This window comes from Geotrypetes seraphini, chromosome 15 (genome assembly GCF_902459505.1).
Source record: "Geotrypetes seraphini chromosome 15, aGeoSer1.1, whole genome shotgun sequence".
Lineage (NCBI taxonomy): Eukaryota > Metazoa > Chordata > Amphibia > Gymnophiona > Dermophiidae > Geotrypetes > Geotrypetes seraphini.
Genome location: NC_047098.1, coordinates 22886207 through 22904428, shown reverse-complemented (window position 1 = coordinate 22904428; position 18222 = coordinate 22886207). Strand labels below are relative to the sequence as shown.

Here is an 18222-nt window from a genome sequence, read left to right as displayed (position 1 = left end):
ATATTATCCCACGAATGGACTGTATTGACAGAAATCCAACGTACAAACATGCTGAACATCTCAAAGTATGAGCATGAAATTAAAAACAGCCCATTGGCATTCACCTGTCAATATAGCACTGGTCTTGGAACTTGAAACCGAGTGGTTGGTAATGAGCCAGATGCACCAGTAATAAGGTTACTGGATTTTGTAACGCTAAAATCCAGACATGTGGCCCCCACACTGCCCTGTTCCACCCCATCCACGCCCGAGCATGCTTGCGTGTGACGCGATGATGTCGCATATTCATGCAAGGGTTATGGAGATGGCCTGTGTGGCCTCCACTGCCGATGCTCCTCTTGTGGCTTGGAATAATAATAATTTTATTTCTTATATACCGCCAAAGCCATAGTAGTTCGAGGCGGTTTACAACGAAGAAGGGCTGGACAATCAGCGAAAATGGTTCAATGTTACAATCAGAGAAAAAAATGGTATAACAGAGAGAAAATATGGTACAACAGAGAGAAAAAATGGTACAAACAGAATCGGCGAAGGATGGTACAGTCAGCCAAGATGGGTACAATTATGTAGTGCAGAGGAGGAAGTAAGGGAGGTGAGGAACCATGGCTAGGAACTGTGGGACAAAAACTGCAATACCCTGTTAAGAGAGAACCACATAAGGAAGTCCCTGGGAGTTCAGACTTTCCTTTCCTTGGTCCATGGTGCTGGGCAGCAGGAAAGAGAAAGAGGCCTTTAGGCTCACCCCCTTTTAATTCTTACCTGTTGCCAACCCTTTGGCTGATCTTGGTCCCATTTTGAGCTTCCCTTTGGCCTCGGCTGGCTGAGGCCCAGTATCCACTACCCCACTTCCCAAAGAAGGGGTGGTGAAGAGCATAAGGAAGACCACCCCTTCCCTCCCTCTAAGGAAGGGGCAATAGCCAATGGTTTCCAATGCCTCCTGGGGCATTCTAGCCATGAAACTCCCTTTTACTGTGAAAGTATCGGAATAGGAGAATAAAAGAGAGAGAAATGGAAAGATCAAGAAGATGGAATAACCCTGTGTGTTGTAGTGTCGGCCAGATGTGAGTTTTGACCTTTTCCCTCACTCCCTCTCTGTGGTTTATGTAGGTGGATGTTGTTTGTTTCAACTAGCTCTGGATACTTTGGTTTCTGATCTTTGCTAATTAGTTTTTTTTTTTTTCTATTTGCAGTTGAACCGCTGCGGACCTAACTATTAGACAGACTAGGAGGATGCCTAGGGCGGTAGCTTGTGGGAAAGGCAAAGAGCAGTTGCCATCCAAGTAAAACAATAGATCCTGTCAGCTAAATAACTCAACCATTGGCGCAAACATCAAAAGCCAACATCAGGAAATACTGTTTCATAGAAAGACTGGTGGATGCCTGCGATGCCGTGCCGGTGGAGGTAGCAGAGACGAAACAGATAGAATTAAAAAAAAAAAAAGCAGGGGGCAAAGGATTCTTAAATAGCACCAGGGTGAAGTTAAAGCAAAGCTTAAATGACTTTCACACTTCATTCAGAAAGGCAGAGAGAGATGCAACCGGCAGAGAGCCCTCCTCAAACGGCTATAATGTAGCTATGCATTCTGTAAGGCCTTGAACCTGTTTAGGCGTAGCATGACTCAGAAATACTAGATTAGATTAGAACAGAGCTGCTGCCTGAGCACCATGAGGTTGTGAGTTCAATCACAGCTTATTTCTTGTGACTCTAGGTAAGCCACTTAATCCTCACTGCCGCAGTTAGATTATGAACCTTCCCGGCCAGATAGGGAAAACACTCAAGAGTACCTGTTTGGGCGAATCTCTTCATGAAAAGGCGGTTAATAAATAAAAATAAGTATTAGAACATAAGAAATGCCTCTGCTGGGTCAGACCCGAGGTCCATCGTGCCCAGCAGTCCGCTCACGCGGCGGCCCAACAGGTCCAGGACCTGTGCACTAATCTTCTATCTATACCCCTCTATCCCCATTTCCAGTAGGAATTTGTCCAATCCTTTCTTGAACCCCAGTGCCGTACTCTGCCCTATTACGTCCTCTGGAAGCGCATTCCAGGTGTCCACCACACGTTGGGTAAAGAAGAACTTCCTAGCATTCGTTTTGAATCTGTCTCTTATCAACTTTTCCGAATGCCCTCTTGTTCTTTTATTATTAGAAAGTTTGAAGAATCTGTCCCTCTTTACTCTCTCTATGCCCTTCGTGATCCTATAAGTCTCTATCATATCCCCTCTAAGTCTCCTCTTCTCCAGGGAAAAGAGACCCAGCTTCTCCAATCTCTCAGAATATGACAGGTTTTCCATACCTTTTATCAAACGTGTCGCTCTCCTCTGAACCCTCTCGACTAACGCCATATCCTTCTTAAGGTACGGCGACCAATATTGGACGCAGTACTCCAAATGCGGGCGCACTATCGCCCGATACAACGGCAGGATAATTTCTTTCGTTCTGGCTGTAATACCCTTTTTGATTATACCAAGCATTCTGTTCGCTCTCTTAGCGGCCGCTGCACACTGTGCCGACGGCTTCATTGTCATGTCCACCATTACCCCCAAGTCCCTTTCCAGGGTACTCTTATTCAATAACATCCCTCCCATTGTATAGGTGGCTGGAGGATTGCAGAAGGCTGAAAGTTTCCTAAGTTGCGTAATACCCTTGTAGCAGCCTGAATTGTGTGCTGATCTGCCCAAATCGTGATAGCAGACCCCCCTCCCCCCTCCCCTCAGGATGTCTAACAAATTGCATTACTGAGCTGTGGGTTACCATGTTGTCCTTTCTGGAGCTGGGTTCATCTAAACAGTTTTACAATCCTAGGACTTCATTAATGAAAGTGCTGTTGCTTTCCAGTACTGTTACCAGTTAGGATGCCTGGGTTTACGGTTCTAGGCTGTATTTCCTGTTCTCTTCCTGTGATTATCAGGTAGAGAGTCTACTAGCCAGATGGGGAACTCCCAGGTTAATTAGGTAGAATTGATGCAGCTGCCTGTTTCAGCTGTCTGGACTATTGCTGCCACCTAGTGAAACAAGGGTCAAACAACTTATCTTCATCTGAAATCTTTTATGGCGGAAAAAGCGATGAACACAATCCAGCCAATGACCGCCATACAATTTCTTCAATCTTCACAGTATTCCATCTCTGGCATTCATTAAATGTTATTCTACTTTTCACCCCGCCCCCTTTTTCAGTAAGGCATAGACACTTTCTCTTACCAACTTGAGAATCCAAGCGATTGGCAGCTCCAGAATTTATCTGGGTACAGCCCATAGTCGGTGCCATAGCTAAGATTGCCTCTTGAGTTGTCTAACATGCCTTCTTAGGTATCCTGCCTTTGGCAGTGAATATCTGCAGTGCTTAGATATTCTGCTCTATCTTTTTTTGAGATACGGCGACCAGACTCGCACACAGTATTCGAGGTTGGGGCTGTACCATAGAGCGATACAAGGGCGTTTTGTTTGTAGTGTTCAACGTGTGGGGAAACAGCGGCACCCAACTTCAGCCCCGGAACCAACGCTAACCAGATAGTGCACCCGAATAGGTATTTTAAATATCGACCCCTATATTTGTTTGCCTTTATTTATAATGAGTTCTAACAAACCCAAATTGAGCAGGAGGAGAGGTTGTTCCAATAAGTCCCATTCCACAGCTGATTCCCAGTCTGCTCATTGGGTCTGGGCTCAGGGTGTGAGTTCAGCACACGAGACACCGGGAGGCACAGTAGAGTCTCATTCTTCATTTCTCTCCCTCAGGTGGTACCATGGGCAACTCTCGGGCAAAGACGCAGAGAAACTGCTGACGGAGAAAGGAAAACCAGGGAGTTTCTTGGTGCGGGAGAGTCAAAGCAAACCCGGGGACTTTGTACTGTCTGTGCTGACCAATGAGGAAAGGATAGAGAGTGGTGATCGCAAACCCCGGGTCACTCATGTGATGATCCGCTATCAGGTACTGTGAAACTGCACATGGATCCAGTGCCAGCTGTAAAAACACTCATGAGTATCTTGGAAAATATGGAGCAAGTGGGGGATAGAGAGGGGGTCAGATGGAGGCGGTAATTCTACAAACTGGTGTCAAAACAAAGTTCCACTTTATTGCATGTCAAAGGTACCAATAATTGATCGTTACATTCTATTGTGCCCTAAGCGCTATTCTATAAGGCATTGCCTAGGTGCTGTAGAATATCATTACAGGGAGTACCTATATATGAGCAGGCCATGGGTATCTCTTCATGTGATGTGTGTAACATATGAAATACTATCAGTTTTGTGTGTCACTTAGGTCATATACCATGCTTCCCTGAAAATAAGACAGTGTCATATTAATTTTGGTTCCAAAAAAATGCATTAGGGCTTATTTTCAGGGGGTGGCTTATTTTATTTTTTCATGTACAAGTCATCTCTCCCTTCCTCTCCTCCACCCCAATTCTTCCTCTTTCCTTTCCCTCCCCCCATGTGCAGCATCTTTCCTCCCCTGTCGCCCATCCCCTTGTGCAGCATCTTTCTATCCCTCCCTCCCATCCTCTTGTGCAGCAGAACCCCACTGACCCTCCCACCGTGAGACTGACATACCTCCGCTCCAAGGCCTCTAAAACAAGACGTGACGGCAGCTGGTTTTGGAGGACTCGGAGTAGAGGTATGTCAGGTCTCACTGGAGTGGGGATCGCTGAATTGACGAGTCCAATTTTTTGGGGCAAATCAGGTAGCACTAATGTCAGGGATGGAGTCAGGGGACCTTCGGGGGGGGGGGGGGGGGTCGTGAGTCGATCTTAACTAGAGCTTATTTATGGGGTGGGGCTTATATTAGAAACATCTTTAAAAATCATGCTAGGGCTTATTTTTGGGATAGGTCTTATTTTCAGGGAAACAGGGTTGATGGACCAAACAAGAACAGTCAACCAACCTATCTGCAGTTAAATATTGCACGCAAGAAATCCAAAGAGAGGAGTACTGCGGAGTAGATATTTGTGATGCTGGATTTATTGAATCACACAATAGATAGTAGATATAATCAATTGTATCCACATAGTTTGAGGAGTTTAAGGTAAGAGGGTACGGACCGAACACGGGCCATGTTTCAGCTCTTATCATCTTCCTCAGAGGTCCTAAGATGAAATATGCATATATATATATATATATAATTTTTATTTTTTTCAAAAAAAAAATTAAAGTCTGACATTGAAAATGGTGACTAAATGTAAATATAGATGAGACTGTGTCGCAGGTATTCCATGTGAGAAGTGAGTGAGTGAATGAATGTGGGTGAGACAGTTAGACGTGTGTTCCACGTGAACGTGAAAAGTGAAATTCTTCCGATATGAAGTGACTAAAATGTGAGTTTGAAGTGAATTTAAGGTGATAGAAGGTGCACTTGTGCATATAGATGCTCATTGAAGTGGAACAATAGAAGGTGATAGGTGCACCCACATTTATACCTGCATTGGCATGATATATGTAGTCACGCCTAAACATAAGAACATAAGAAGTTGCCTCCACTGGGTCAGACCGAGGTCCATCTCGCCCAGCGGTCCGCTCCCGCGGCGGCCCATCAGGTCTGCGACCTGTGAAGTGGTTTCTGACCACTTCTATAACCTACCTCAAATTCTATCTGTACCCCTCTATCCCTTTATCCTCCAGGAACCTATCCAATCCCTTCTTGAATCCCTGTACAGAGTTCTGGCCTATCACTTCCTCCGGAAGCGCGTTCCATGTGTCTACCACCCTCTGCGTAAAAAAGAATTTTCTAGCATTTGTTCTAAACCTGTCCCCTTTCAATTTCTCCGAGTGACCCCTAGTGCTTGTGGCTCCTCTCAGTTTGAAGAATCTGTCATTATTTACTCTCTCTATGCCCTTAATGATTTTGAAGGTTTCTATCATGTCCCCTCTAAGTCTCCTCTAGCACACCCATGGTGACTTATGCTAGTATTCTATAATGGCATTTTGGCTCATGGATTCCACTGTAGAATTGGCACCCAGTGCTTGACAGCGTGCTTGAATGGAGGTGCCAGTTTATGGTATAGCCGCCATAGTAGAACTAAGGGGAGTCTAAGTGGGCACTGTGACAATGAGCAGAGTGTAGTGATGCAAAGGGAGGGTGGGGGAATGTGAGCAAGGTCATACGGCTGCAGTCCAGTTAATTAAGCTATTTGACATCTCAGCTTCAAATGCCTTCCCTAGTTGTGCACTTGATGCATCATGGGACATTCATGTATGTCGAGAGGAAAACGGCCAGCGAGGCAGGGCTCATCCAATAAGACAGCCGTGTTCTGTTGTGTGTGCCTCCGATGGGTCAGCGGGGGCCCATGCATGTGTTTCACTGTGTAGCCCCCCTGAATGGCATTGCCGTGGGCTGCTCAGGTGACATGGCTGTATGCACATCCCTCAGATATACAGGATCCTATAAGTACCAGTTCTAAGAGGACACAGCTCGTAGTGGCAGCTTGGTCACAGCTGCTCACGTCTTCTTTCTGCTCAAAAAAATTAATTCTATCCATATTTTTTTCCCCATTGTCTCCCGTGTTTGCTCCTTTTTCTTCTCGCCTTTCTTCCACCCACCTTGAACCGCCTGCAGCTGGATGGGAAGTATGACGTTGGTGTCGGGGAGCGCTTTGATACCCTTGCGGAACTTGTGGCGCACTACAAGAAGAGCCCTATGGTGGAGAAATCTGGAGCAGTGGTTTATCTTAAACAGGTAAATTCCGCTCTTAACAATAATAATAATAATAATTTATTTTTTTTATATACCGCTATACCAAAAAGTTCAAAGCGGTTTACAACAAGGAAAGTTAATACATACAGTGTGAATAGAAATAAGAGGTAAAATAAGCAAAAAAAAATTGGAATAGATCAGTTAAAACATGAGATTTTTTTGTAAAAACACGGAACGTATTAAGGCGTCAACCTATCAAACAGATGGGTCTTTAACAGTTTTCTAAAATCAAAATAAGAGGTAGCCTCTAACATAGTCCAGTGTCCAGCAGGTCAGTACTAACAGAACAAAAAAAAACACCCTACAATGCAGAATTCCCCCCTCTCCCTAGTACAGCAGAACAGAATTGAGAGGATTGCATTGTCACCATTGGAAGCAACCCCACTCCCTTAATACACACACATGCACATAAGCAGTGTCAGTACTGGAGAATACCCCCTTCCCCCCCCGCCCCAGACACACACACAATATCAGTACTGGAAGGACGGCAGCATTTTTCTCTGAACATATATACACACACATACACTCACACTCACTCTACTGGTAGGATAACACTGCTCACTCCCTCCACAATGTCAGTACCTGAAGGACACCCCCTGTAATTTTAATTTAATTTCCATTTTTATATCCCGCTTAACCACAAAGTTCCAAGCGGGTTACAATAAAAGATAATACAATATCAAAAAATTTACAAACTATTACATACATATTATTACATCATAATATCCACCCTACTTAATCAAAAATGTATCTGAAATAACCATCCCCCCCCCCCCCCCCCCCTTTTACAAAACCATAGTGCGTTTTTTAGCACCGGCCACAGCGGTAACAGCTCCGTTGCTCATACAGTTCATGAGCGTCAAAGCTATGACCCCTGTGGCCAGCGCTATTGTATATTAAAATTTAATAGAATCTTCGAACTAAAAACAAACCCCAAAAAACCCCCACGATATGGTTTTGTAAAAGGGTGAGAAGGGGGACAAGTTTTTATCATTTTCCTAAAAAGACCAATATTAGACAAGTTTCTTATTTCACTGGGCAGAGAATTCCAAAACTCTGCAGCTCTTCCCAAGAGTGTTCTCTTCCTAGAGGAGAGCAATCTACAATTTTTAAAAGATGGAATCACCAAACAGCAATAGTTGAGTGATATATTGTTATCAAATCCATCAAACAATCTGGACATAACCCATAAAAAATTTTAAAAATAAAAAGCAAGCTTTTAAATTCAAATCTTGCATCAATTGGCAACCGATGGTGTTCTCTTAATAGTGCTAGTAAGAAACCCTAACTGGATCGTAGCCAATAAAATCCAAAGAGTAATAAAGATAAAAAGGAATTGGCTAACTCACCTGATCCTTGGGGAGAAAAAGTCTAAAGAGATGGGGCAATTCTACAGATTGATAAATAAATAATGGACATCAGTATGAGCCCTTCGTACATAAACGAGCATAGACCTCTGGCTCAGGCGATATCTCAAGAGGTGACCAGCACCAGACCACAGTCTAATTGAGAATAGCCTCATACATCAGGTAGTCCATATGTGTCTAAAAATGCAAACTGCATTATACAACCTCCCAAAACTGGATAGACTTTTTTTCAACGACATTCCTAACAGTTTTTGTCGGGCTCTTTATTTACTTTATATACATATATCTATCTAAACCCGTCTCCGCTCCTGACGAAGTGGCGAAACGGAGCTCTGTCGAGTGGTGATATTGTTTGATTGGGCTCCATTTGAGCCGGTGTATGAGTGAGTGTACTTGTGTATTTGTGTGGTACACGTGTGAATGTCTAGCATTTGCTAGTCAAGCATTTATCATTTACTATTTTTTGCTTGGTGCGTGTGAGTGTGTGTTTATGGTGCTTATAACTTATAGTTAGTGAGAAATTGCACTTGCATTCTAAATGGTAGGATCTGCATCAGCACTTTATATTTATATTTATATTCTTCTTTATATGTACAAGTGTTTTTCTGGTGCTATAGACTGCATTTGCACTTTATGTTCCATTCTTGCCATATTTTTTGCACTTTATATATATTTTTGTGATATTCATTGACCAGGTATTTTTCATTATGGTGCTATAGGCATTTGCACCTTATGTTCTATTTTTGTCATATGCTTTGCACTTTATATATATTTTTATACATATTTTTGTGATATTTATTGACCAGGTATTTTTCATCATGGTGCTATAGGTTGCATTTGCACTTTAGGTTGTATTTTAGCCACACACTTTGTATTTTATGAAGCACCTTGTATTTTGCACGATTATTTATTTATTAATTATTTATTAAGTATTTATGTATTTATTTCTTTCATTCGCACTTTACACATAGACACTGTTACACCACACATATTCTTTTATATACATATTTATAGTATTTATTATATTTATTACATTTATTGTTGTGTGTATATGTTTTTTTCACAAGGTGTGTACTTAGGGACAGTATGTATGTGTTGCCCATTTAAACCCCTTTTCCTTGGTGAAAAAAAGTCTATCCAGTTTTGGGAGGTTGTATAATGCAGTTTGCATTTTTAGACACATATGGACTACATGATGTATGAGGCTATTCTCAATTAGACTGTGGTCTGGTGCTGGTCACCTCTTGAGATATCGCCTGAGCCAGAGGTCTATGCTCGTTTATGTACGAAGAGCTCATACTGATGTCCATTATTTATTTATCAATCTGTAGAATTGCCCCATCTCTTTAGACTTTTTCTCCCCAAGGATCAGGTGAGTTAGCCAATTCCTTTTTATCTTTATTACTCTTAATAGTGCAACACAGAAAAGATGATGGTCTTGACCAGTATCTCTCAAATTGTGTGCCACAGCACAGTGGTGTGCCCCAAAGAGATTCTGGGTGTGCCATGAGAGATTCCAGAATTTTAAAATTTTTTTAAAATTTCTCTTCTTAAGTAAACACTAGAATAGAATAACGTACATCGTGCATGAAAAAGTCTGTGTGCGTCTGTGTGCATAAGGATACAACCGCCCAGACGAGCATCATTCTTTGACATGATTGGCCCTTGAAAAATAATTCTAGTTTTATTTTTTATGCAGTAGTTATCCTGACTTGAGCAACAAAGCTTTGTTACCATTTGGATCTTATCTTTGTAAACTTGGATTTTCAGCTCTGACAGAAACTAAATTAAAAAAAAAAAAAAAGAGTAACGACTGCAGATGGTAAATGATGAAATGCGTGTTTGCTTGTCGACTATTGAGCCGCCTTTTGAGTTAATTTGCACTCAAAAACAAGCACATCTATCGCATTGATAAGCAATTCTATTCTATTTACTTTAGTTTCTCCGTTGTTACATTTACCCATATGTAGCTTAAAGAATTTTAAATAAATAACTCTCCAATTTTATTTTTTGTTGGTTTTGCAATTTTATAATTTCAGTTATAACGCCGTGGCATCTCTGACTATTCCTCCACCAAGGGCTTATATTTCCAGGTGACCTGGGAGTCATTCTGGAATACTATGACTCTGTTGGCAAGGAGTCATATTTTGAATTGCTGATGGGGTTTTCAGTTTTGGTCTTGATATGGACTAAGGTATTGAGTTTATATTTTAGTTTTTGTGTGGGTTCAGTTTTCTGTTCCTGGGACTCCTGAGTTTGTCTTGTAACTTGTTTCTTGAAAAACGAAACATTCGAGTCCTGTATGATTTCAGCGTCTGCTGTATTGGTTTGGTTTTTGACTCAATAAAAAATTATTTAAACATAATTTCAGTTATAATGTGCTGCGGAAAACATTGGACCGTTTAGTGCGCCATGAAAAACATTTCCTCAGTGCCAGAGCCAACAGTTTAACCTTTTCCTATCGTAATAAATTTTACGTTACGCTGGTTCCAATCGTAATTATTTTAGCAAAGTTTTGTATTATTCACCGTTATCATTTACGGCTATTGTAAACACAATGGCCCAATAGATGGGACAAATGATATGTAGAAGGTGTACTGTATGTCCCATGCCATGGGACATACGATGGCAACGACATTTTTTTTGGAATGTCCCGTCATCCGGGACACACGATAGGAAAAGGTTAAGAGACATAGGCGTAGACATTGATCTTGGGCCTGCTCGTCCAGCTTTTTCACCCAGTGCCAGTCTCTTAAGCCGTCGTACGTCAACATTCTGCCCAGCTCTAATGTGATCCTTCTTGTGATGTTTTCCAGCCCTTCAATGCTACAAGGATCAACGCTGCGAGCATTGACACTCGGGTAAAGGAGTTGAACAAGACGGCAGATAACAGCGAAAAAGCCAAACAGGGGTTCTGGGAAGAGTTTGAGGTAAGCTGTAGAATGAGATCGGCTCACGAACTGTGTTTATTTTTCCTTTCAGCATTTCTGACTCTGCAAAAAGGGGATTTTGGATTTAGCGCACTCTCTTTTCAGATTTAGCTCAAGATGAGCTATGTTCGATATACGAATTCGTGGTTCAGCGTTCGCGCCCTCAGTCATTTGCGGGGTTTTTCTTCTTCTTCCTGCTGCTTTCGAGAAGGGCCGGCGCTCAGGTGAAGGACCCGTGAAGAGAAGCAGCAGCTTGTGTCCGTGTGGGAGGCGACTCAGTTGACATGGTTCCCAGTGGCCAGTGCCGGTGCTCATCTGCCCTCCCCCCACACCACCCCTCGCACCGTGGAATCTGGCCCGCCAGCTGCTGCAGCGGCACCTACTACTTCCAGCGCAGCTGCTGTGAGGGAGATTGGGGAAGGGGGAGAGATAGAAGAGATCGGTAGCAGTTGCAGCGGTAGAGCGCGCACATGCGATGGAGCCTTCCAGCCGGCGGCGACCAATGGCAGCAGCCAAAAATAAAGCAGGGAGGGCATTTTTGTGCCACATCCATTTTTCGCGGTTTTTCACTTTTTGCGAGAACCTAACCCCCCGCAAATTTCAGGGGAGTACTAGACTAGGTATTTTCCTGTCCTCAGCAAGCTTTCAATCTAAAGGATCAATGTGCGCTGTAGAGCTGCGTACTGATGGCCGAGGACATAGAGTCTAACGTGCATGTAACATAAAACTTTTAGCTGCCAACACAGTAAGCTATGGTAATTATATACAAATCTGACGTGCACAGAATTTGTGCGCTAATCAAGGCAAGCACACCAGATGCATGCGGACATGGTTTCACACAACGAGTGGTGGGCGCTTGAAATGCTCTCCCGGAGGAGATTGTGGCGGAGACTACTGTTCTGGGTTTCAAGCGCAAGTTGGATGCATACCTTCTTGCAAATTACATTGGGGGATGCGGTAAATCCGGGGCTCCATAAAGGAGTACCTAAATGGGCCACCGCGTGTGCGGATCACCGGACTGGATGGACCTCGGTCTGATGCGGTGAAGGCGTTTCGTATGTTCTTATATGGTTCTGCATTCTGCACTGAGGGCAACTAGTAATGTGGGCATTAGATGAGCAAAAAGAAAGTGTCAGCACCCATTAAGAACATAAGAGTTGTCATGCTGGGTCAGACTGAAGGTCCATCAAGCCCAGTATCCTGTTTCCAACAGTGGCCAACCCAGGTCACAAGTACCAGGCAGAAACCCAAAGAGCAGCAACATTCCAGAGCTGAGACTGTGATGTCGTAATGCCTCATTCCACCAATGCTAGAGAGCCAACCTCATCAGTGATATCACAGTGGCTTGATTGTCCTATACTTGGCTCACATAAGAGCTGCCAGAGTGGGACAGACCGAAGGTCCATCAAGTCCAGTTTCCAACAGTGACCAACCCAGGTCCCATGTGTCTAGCTAGATCCCAAGTAGTAAAACAGATTTTATGCTGCTTATCTAGGAATAAGCAGTGAATTTCCCCAAGCAATCTCAATAATGGCCTATGGACTTCTCTTTTAGGAAATTATCCAAACCTTTTTTAAACCCAGGTAAGCTAATTGATTTCACCACATTCTCCAGCAACGAATTCCAGACTTTACTTATACTATTTGAGAAGAAATATGTTCTCCAGTTTTGTTTTAAATCTACTATTTAGTAGCTTCATCACATGCCCCCTAGTCCTAGTGTTTTTGGAAAGTAAACAAGCGATTCACATCTACCTTTTCCATTCCACTCAGTATTTTATAGACCTCTGTCATATCACCCCTGAGCCGTCTCTTCTCCAAGCTGAAGAGCCCTAGCCGCTTTAGCCTTTCCTCATAGGAAGTCATCCCATCCCTTTTATCATTTTTGTCGCCCTTCTCTGTACTGTTTCTAATGCCACTCTATCTTTCTTGAGATACGGCGACCACAATTGCACACAGTATTCGAGGTAGGGCTGTGCCATAGAGAGAGACAAGGGAATTATAACATTTTCATCTTTGTTTTCCACGTGTGGGGAAATAGTGGCACCACAAAAACCTACCCCCCTCTTTTACGAAACTGCAATAGCAGTTTCTAGCTCAGGGAGCTGCACTGAATGGCTCGCACTGCTCCCGAACTCAATGAGCGTCGGGAGCAGCGCAGGCCATTCAGCGCGGCTCCCCGCGCTAGAAGCTGCTATTGCAGTTTCATAAACGGAGGAATTAATGTGCATAAAATGATTAAAATGCCAATGTCTGTGCACAGACCAACCTTCTTATAAATGCACAGATAACCTGTCTTCTGCTTGGACCTATGCGCATAACCATCACCTCCTGTTACGTCCCAAAAAGTTGCAGGTACTATCATGCATGCATCAAAAAGAAGTAGCAGGCATTAGATTCTCACAGACAGTGACGTAATAAGGGAGGGACAGGGGGGCGGACCACCATGGGTGCCGGCACCCTTCCTCCTCACCCCCCCCCCCCCCGGCTCCTTCCCAGTCCCCCTTGCCGCTCACATGTGCCCCTTTCCTTCCCTCATACCTCTTTAATTTTCCCAGCATGAGCAGTATCACAAACTTGCTGCCCGCATCGGCGTTGGCTCTCTCTGATGTCACTTCCGGGTCCTGTACTTAGGAAGTGATGTCGGAGGGAGAGTCGACATGACGCAGGCAGCAAGTTCGAGATGCTGCTCGCACCTGGAAAATTGAAGAGGTATGGGGAAGAGGGGTGCGTGCGGCAAGGGGTGTTGGAAAGGGGCAGGGGACGATTTTAAACGATTTGAAATGTGTACCTAAAGTGTCCTGCTTCTTTGGTGGTACCGTAGAAAGACAGCATAATGACCCATCAGGCACTTTCACTCTCTTGTGCACAGATGCTGCAACAGCAGGAATGTAAACTCCTATACCCACGAAGAGAAGGCCAGAGGTTGGAGAATAAGACCAAGAACCGCTACAAGAACATCCTCCCCTGTAAGTCAGATGACAGTATAGGACCAACAGGCGTCAAACTCAAATCCTCCTCTCTGTATCTTCTGGTTGTCTTGCCCAGGCTCTATTAGTTCTCCGTCCTTACTGGAACAGAGAGGATGCTGACTTCAAATGCCTTGGGGTAGGGGTGTCAAAGTCCCTCCTCGAGGGCTGCAGTCCAGTCATGAGATTTATTTGCATGCACTGCTTTCATTGTATGCTAATAGATCTCATGCATATTCATTGTGGAAATCCTGAAAACCCAACTGGATTGCGGCCCTCGAGGAGGGACTTTGACATCCCTGCCTTAGGGGGAAAAAACGTCTTTTCTATGGGTCATTCTCTATAACGGCTCAAAAATTAATCACCCCCATATTCTATCTAATTTATGCTGACCCATGTGTGCATGAAAACAATAACCCCCCCCTTTCCTAATTCTATATATAGTGTTCGGAATTGCACATGGCAAATCTGGGCTTGTGCGCACAATTTAATTGCTAACAAGCCAATTAACCCCAATAATTGGCCATTAACAATCAATTATTGGAATTTATGCATGCATCTTTGTCCACGTGGATCTGAAAAGGGGGCATGGACATGGGAGAAGCACGGGAGGTCAGGGGTGTTCCTGGAATTTGCATGCAGGAAGTTGAGTCAAAGAGGGCTGGATGGGTCACAGGGAGCAGTCTATAGGCAGCCTAGGTGTATCATTGCACTACGAGGAGGTGGGGTAGGGGGTGAGATTGAGATGACAAACCTCTGGCTGGCAGAGGGAGGAGAAAGAAAAATGCTGGACCACAAACTTGGGTGGAGGAGGAGGAGGGTGAGAGAGAGATTGATGTTGGATAATGAGAGAGAAGGATAGAAAGAAGTGTATAGAGAGAGGGTGCAGTGTTGGGCCTGGATGGGGAGGGGAGAGAGAAAGGGATGCTGGATCAGGGGAGGGAGAAAATGCTGGTGGGGAGCCTCATCTTTTTATTCCCCAAAATGTCCTTGGCTTATACATGAGATTAACTTATACAATAGATGCTGCCAACACAGCTTTGTTCTGGATGGGGGTAAGGGAGGGATAGGCTTGTTAGATAATAAAGATTTTACTCTCCAAGCTTATCTGACGGCTTTAAGCTGAATTTGACACTGATGCCCAGGGATTTCCATGATGGACAGCTTCCTTCAGGGAGCCACTTTAAGCTTCTCATCCATTATAGTTGCATTTAGGTGTGCCAAGTACGATTTGGAACATCGCTGATCAGAGCCCAGAGTGTTATGCAGAGCACAGCTTTTCTAGGAATAAACAGCTCTTTTTAGCGATTCTCTGGCCCAACTTGGTTCCCTGAGGAAAAGGAACCGTAGTTAGAGCTTATCATTCACAGGAAAGAAACCGGAGTCCCAGATCTACACAATGTAGTCCTCAGAGAGGTAGTACAGGATTCTGAGTTTATAAAAAGGCTCAGATAACACATAACTCAGAGAAAGAAACCTGGTGTTTGATTCAGGTTATTGAAATGGTTCATAGGGTTCTAGATCAGTACAAAGGGAGCATTTCTCTAGGAACTGGAAGGGTCAGGCTCACTGGTGGAATTTCTTTCTCTGTAGTTGATACCAGTCGGGTCATGTTGCATGATGGGGATAAGGACGTGCCAGGGTCAGACTACATCAATGCAAACTATATCAAGGTAAGGACAGGGAATTTTGTTTCCTTATAGAATTCTTGGTTCTGGGGTTTCCATTAGGTGCATGGGGGTATCCTAGAATGAGTCCCACTCTGAAGTATGATTGTGGTGATGGGGCTCATGCAAGTCTCCTTCCATTTCCCAGCTTTGCTTTTCCATCCTGCAGAGCTGCCTGGAAGATGGGAAAAGCTCCGAGCCAGTGAAAGTGTACATAGCCACCCAGGGCTGCCTGCTAAACACGGTCAAGGATTTCTGGGCCATGATCTACCAGGAGAACACACGTGTTATCGTCATGACAACCAAAGAAGTGGAGCGAGGGAGGGTGAGTGCTTCACTTCTAGGCCAGGGCTGTTCTGATCAGTCGGTGCGGTAAAGTTGCTCCATGGATTCCCTCACCTGATCTGGAAATGCACCCACATTCTAAGTGGTGTGCCCAGAGGCAGGTTTGCATAGGTTTAGGGGCTCTTAACTTTTTCTTGGTTCCTACACCCCTTCAACTGATCAATGAAATCCCCTTCCTAAATCATGTGTCCACTAGTGACTGCTGACAGCTACGTATATCGCTAACTGTTATCCGCTAACAATGCTAACTGCTTTCGTGTCGCTAAAATTATACTACCAATGACTGTCCTAATAACTGCCTTCACTCTGTCTGAAAGGCTTCTAGAAATTGCTTCAGATTTCAAGACCCTGCTCGGTTCATAGACAACCCCGCGAAAGACAAAAGCGCGCGCCGACAACTGAGCGCAAGACGGAGGCGCGCGCTGAAGAAAATTACAGTTTTTAGGGGCTCCGACGGGGGGTTTTGTTGGGGAGCCCCCCCAGTTTACTTAATAGAGATCGCGCCGGCGTTGTGGGGGGTTTGGGGGGTTGTAACCCTCCACATTTTACTGTAAACTTAACTTTTTCCCTAAAAAACAGGGAAAAAGTGAAGTTTTCAGTAAAATGTGGGGGGTTACAACCCCCCACAACGCGGTGTGATCTATTAAGTAAAGTGGGGGGGTTCCCCCCCCATGCCCCCCCGTCAGAGTCCTAAAAACAGCACTTCCACACTGCGCTCAATTGTCTGCGCGTGCCTTTGTCCCGGCGCGCTTTTGACCTGACACCCCCTGCTCTGCACCCTGTTTGATGGGTGTGGGTACTGCTAGGTAAGAGACCCTGGTATAGAGTTTCTGACAAGTTGGAGAGGATATCAACACTCGTAGTCTATGGCAGGGATGCTCAGTGTTGGTCCTTGAGGTCCGCAACCCAGTTGGGTTTTCAGGATTTCCTCAGTGAATATCATGATATTTATTTGCATGCACTGCCTCCATTGTATGCAAAGGGATCTCATGCATAAGTCATTGTGGAAACCCTGACTGGGTTGTAGACCATGGGAATGAATATTGAGCACTCCCGGTCTATGGGATGTGCCCTGCTCCAACTTTGGCTGTATGTTTAACTGGACAGGGAGGCAGCCTAGATACAGACAGCTGCTCCTGATCTGGATGGATCCCTTCATTAACACTATGGAGACTGTAAGTCACATCACTCCCCCTAGCTAGACCTCCAGATTTACCTGGACATGTTCTCTTTTTAGAGGACTGTCCAGGCATCCAGATGGCTTTTCAAAACCCGACACTTTGTCCGGGACCGCGTCGGGAAGGCATCTGCGCATGCGTGGATGGATGCAACGTGGTGATGTCGTATGCATGTCTGTGATGTCATTGTATCACATCTGCGCATGCTCAGAGGCACTCCCGACACGGCTCTGAGCACGAGAAGAGGTTGGGGGTGGGGCGGGGCTGGGTGGAACTGGGGGGGTGAGGCCATGGGTCTGGATTTTACGATCATAAAATCTGGTAACCCCTCGCCCAGCAAGCACTCACAGACCTTTTCTCTCCCTTCAGAACAAGTGCATTCGATACTGGCCAGATGAAACCTCCAGCAAGGAATATGGCAATGTTTTTATACGGAGTATGGTTGAGCATCCGGCCCAGGACTACATCCTGCGAGAGCTGGAGATGTCCCGGCTAGACAAGGTGACTGACATCTTCTTGCTTTTTCTCTGCCTTCTCTCTTCTCCCTCATGTGCACCACCTCACCAAAAGACTCCTCACTCCCTACTATCCATATGCCTCAAAAGTTCCAACATGTCCAGTGCCTGAATGCCTGGCTGGCGTTCCAGAGACTCCCTTTATTAAGAAATGCTTACATTACCCAAGCAGAGGTTTCCAAACTCTCTCTTCAAGCCCGCCCTCCCCCCCAACCCGGCCTGTTTTTCAGGGTCCTCATACCGAATAGTCAGATAGATTTGCTTACACCTGCCCTGTTGAGTATTAAGAACAGATTACTTTGTACCATTTCCTTACTCTAAAATCCAGATCTGGTTGAATATCTGACCCGGGGTGGGGGAGGGGCCTGAATTTGACAACTTCTGTCCAAAGCCATGAAAAAAACTCAGAAAGAAAAACAAAAAAATACTGGGGCCTTTTGAATATAGTGCAGTAAAGGTTTGCACTTGCCACATGTTGGATGAAAATATTAATCTACAGAAACTGCAAAACTTTTAATAATAATAATAACAGTTTATATACCACAATACCGTTAAGTTCTAT

The 18222-nt window shown here is 44.5% G+C and overlaps 1 protein-coding gene across 4 annotated transcripts in view; it reads left to right on the top strand.

Moving 5' to 3' along the window:
• Positions 1-18222, top strand: part of LOC117348908 (tyrosine-protein phosphatase non-receptor type 11-like) — a 131680-nt gene that overhangs the window by 88613 nt on the left and 24845 nt on the right. For all 4 annotated transcript variants that reach the window (XM_033921546.1, XM_033921544.1, XM_033921547.1 and 1 more), the window contains exons 4-10: positions 3738-3930; positions 6553-6672; positions 10874-10987; positions 13859-13955; positions 15549-15628; positions 15792-15947; positions 17515-17646. In XM_033921546.1, coding sequence (XP_033777437.1) covers positions 3738-3930; positions 6553-6672; positions 10874-10987; positions 13859-13955; positions 15549-15628; positions 15792-15947; positions 17515-17646 — 892 coding nt within the window. The remainder of the gene's footprint in view (positions 1-3737; positions 3931-6552; positions 6673-10873; positions 10988-13858; positions 13956-15548; positions 15629-15791; positions 15948-17514; positions 17647-18222) is intronic.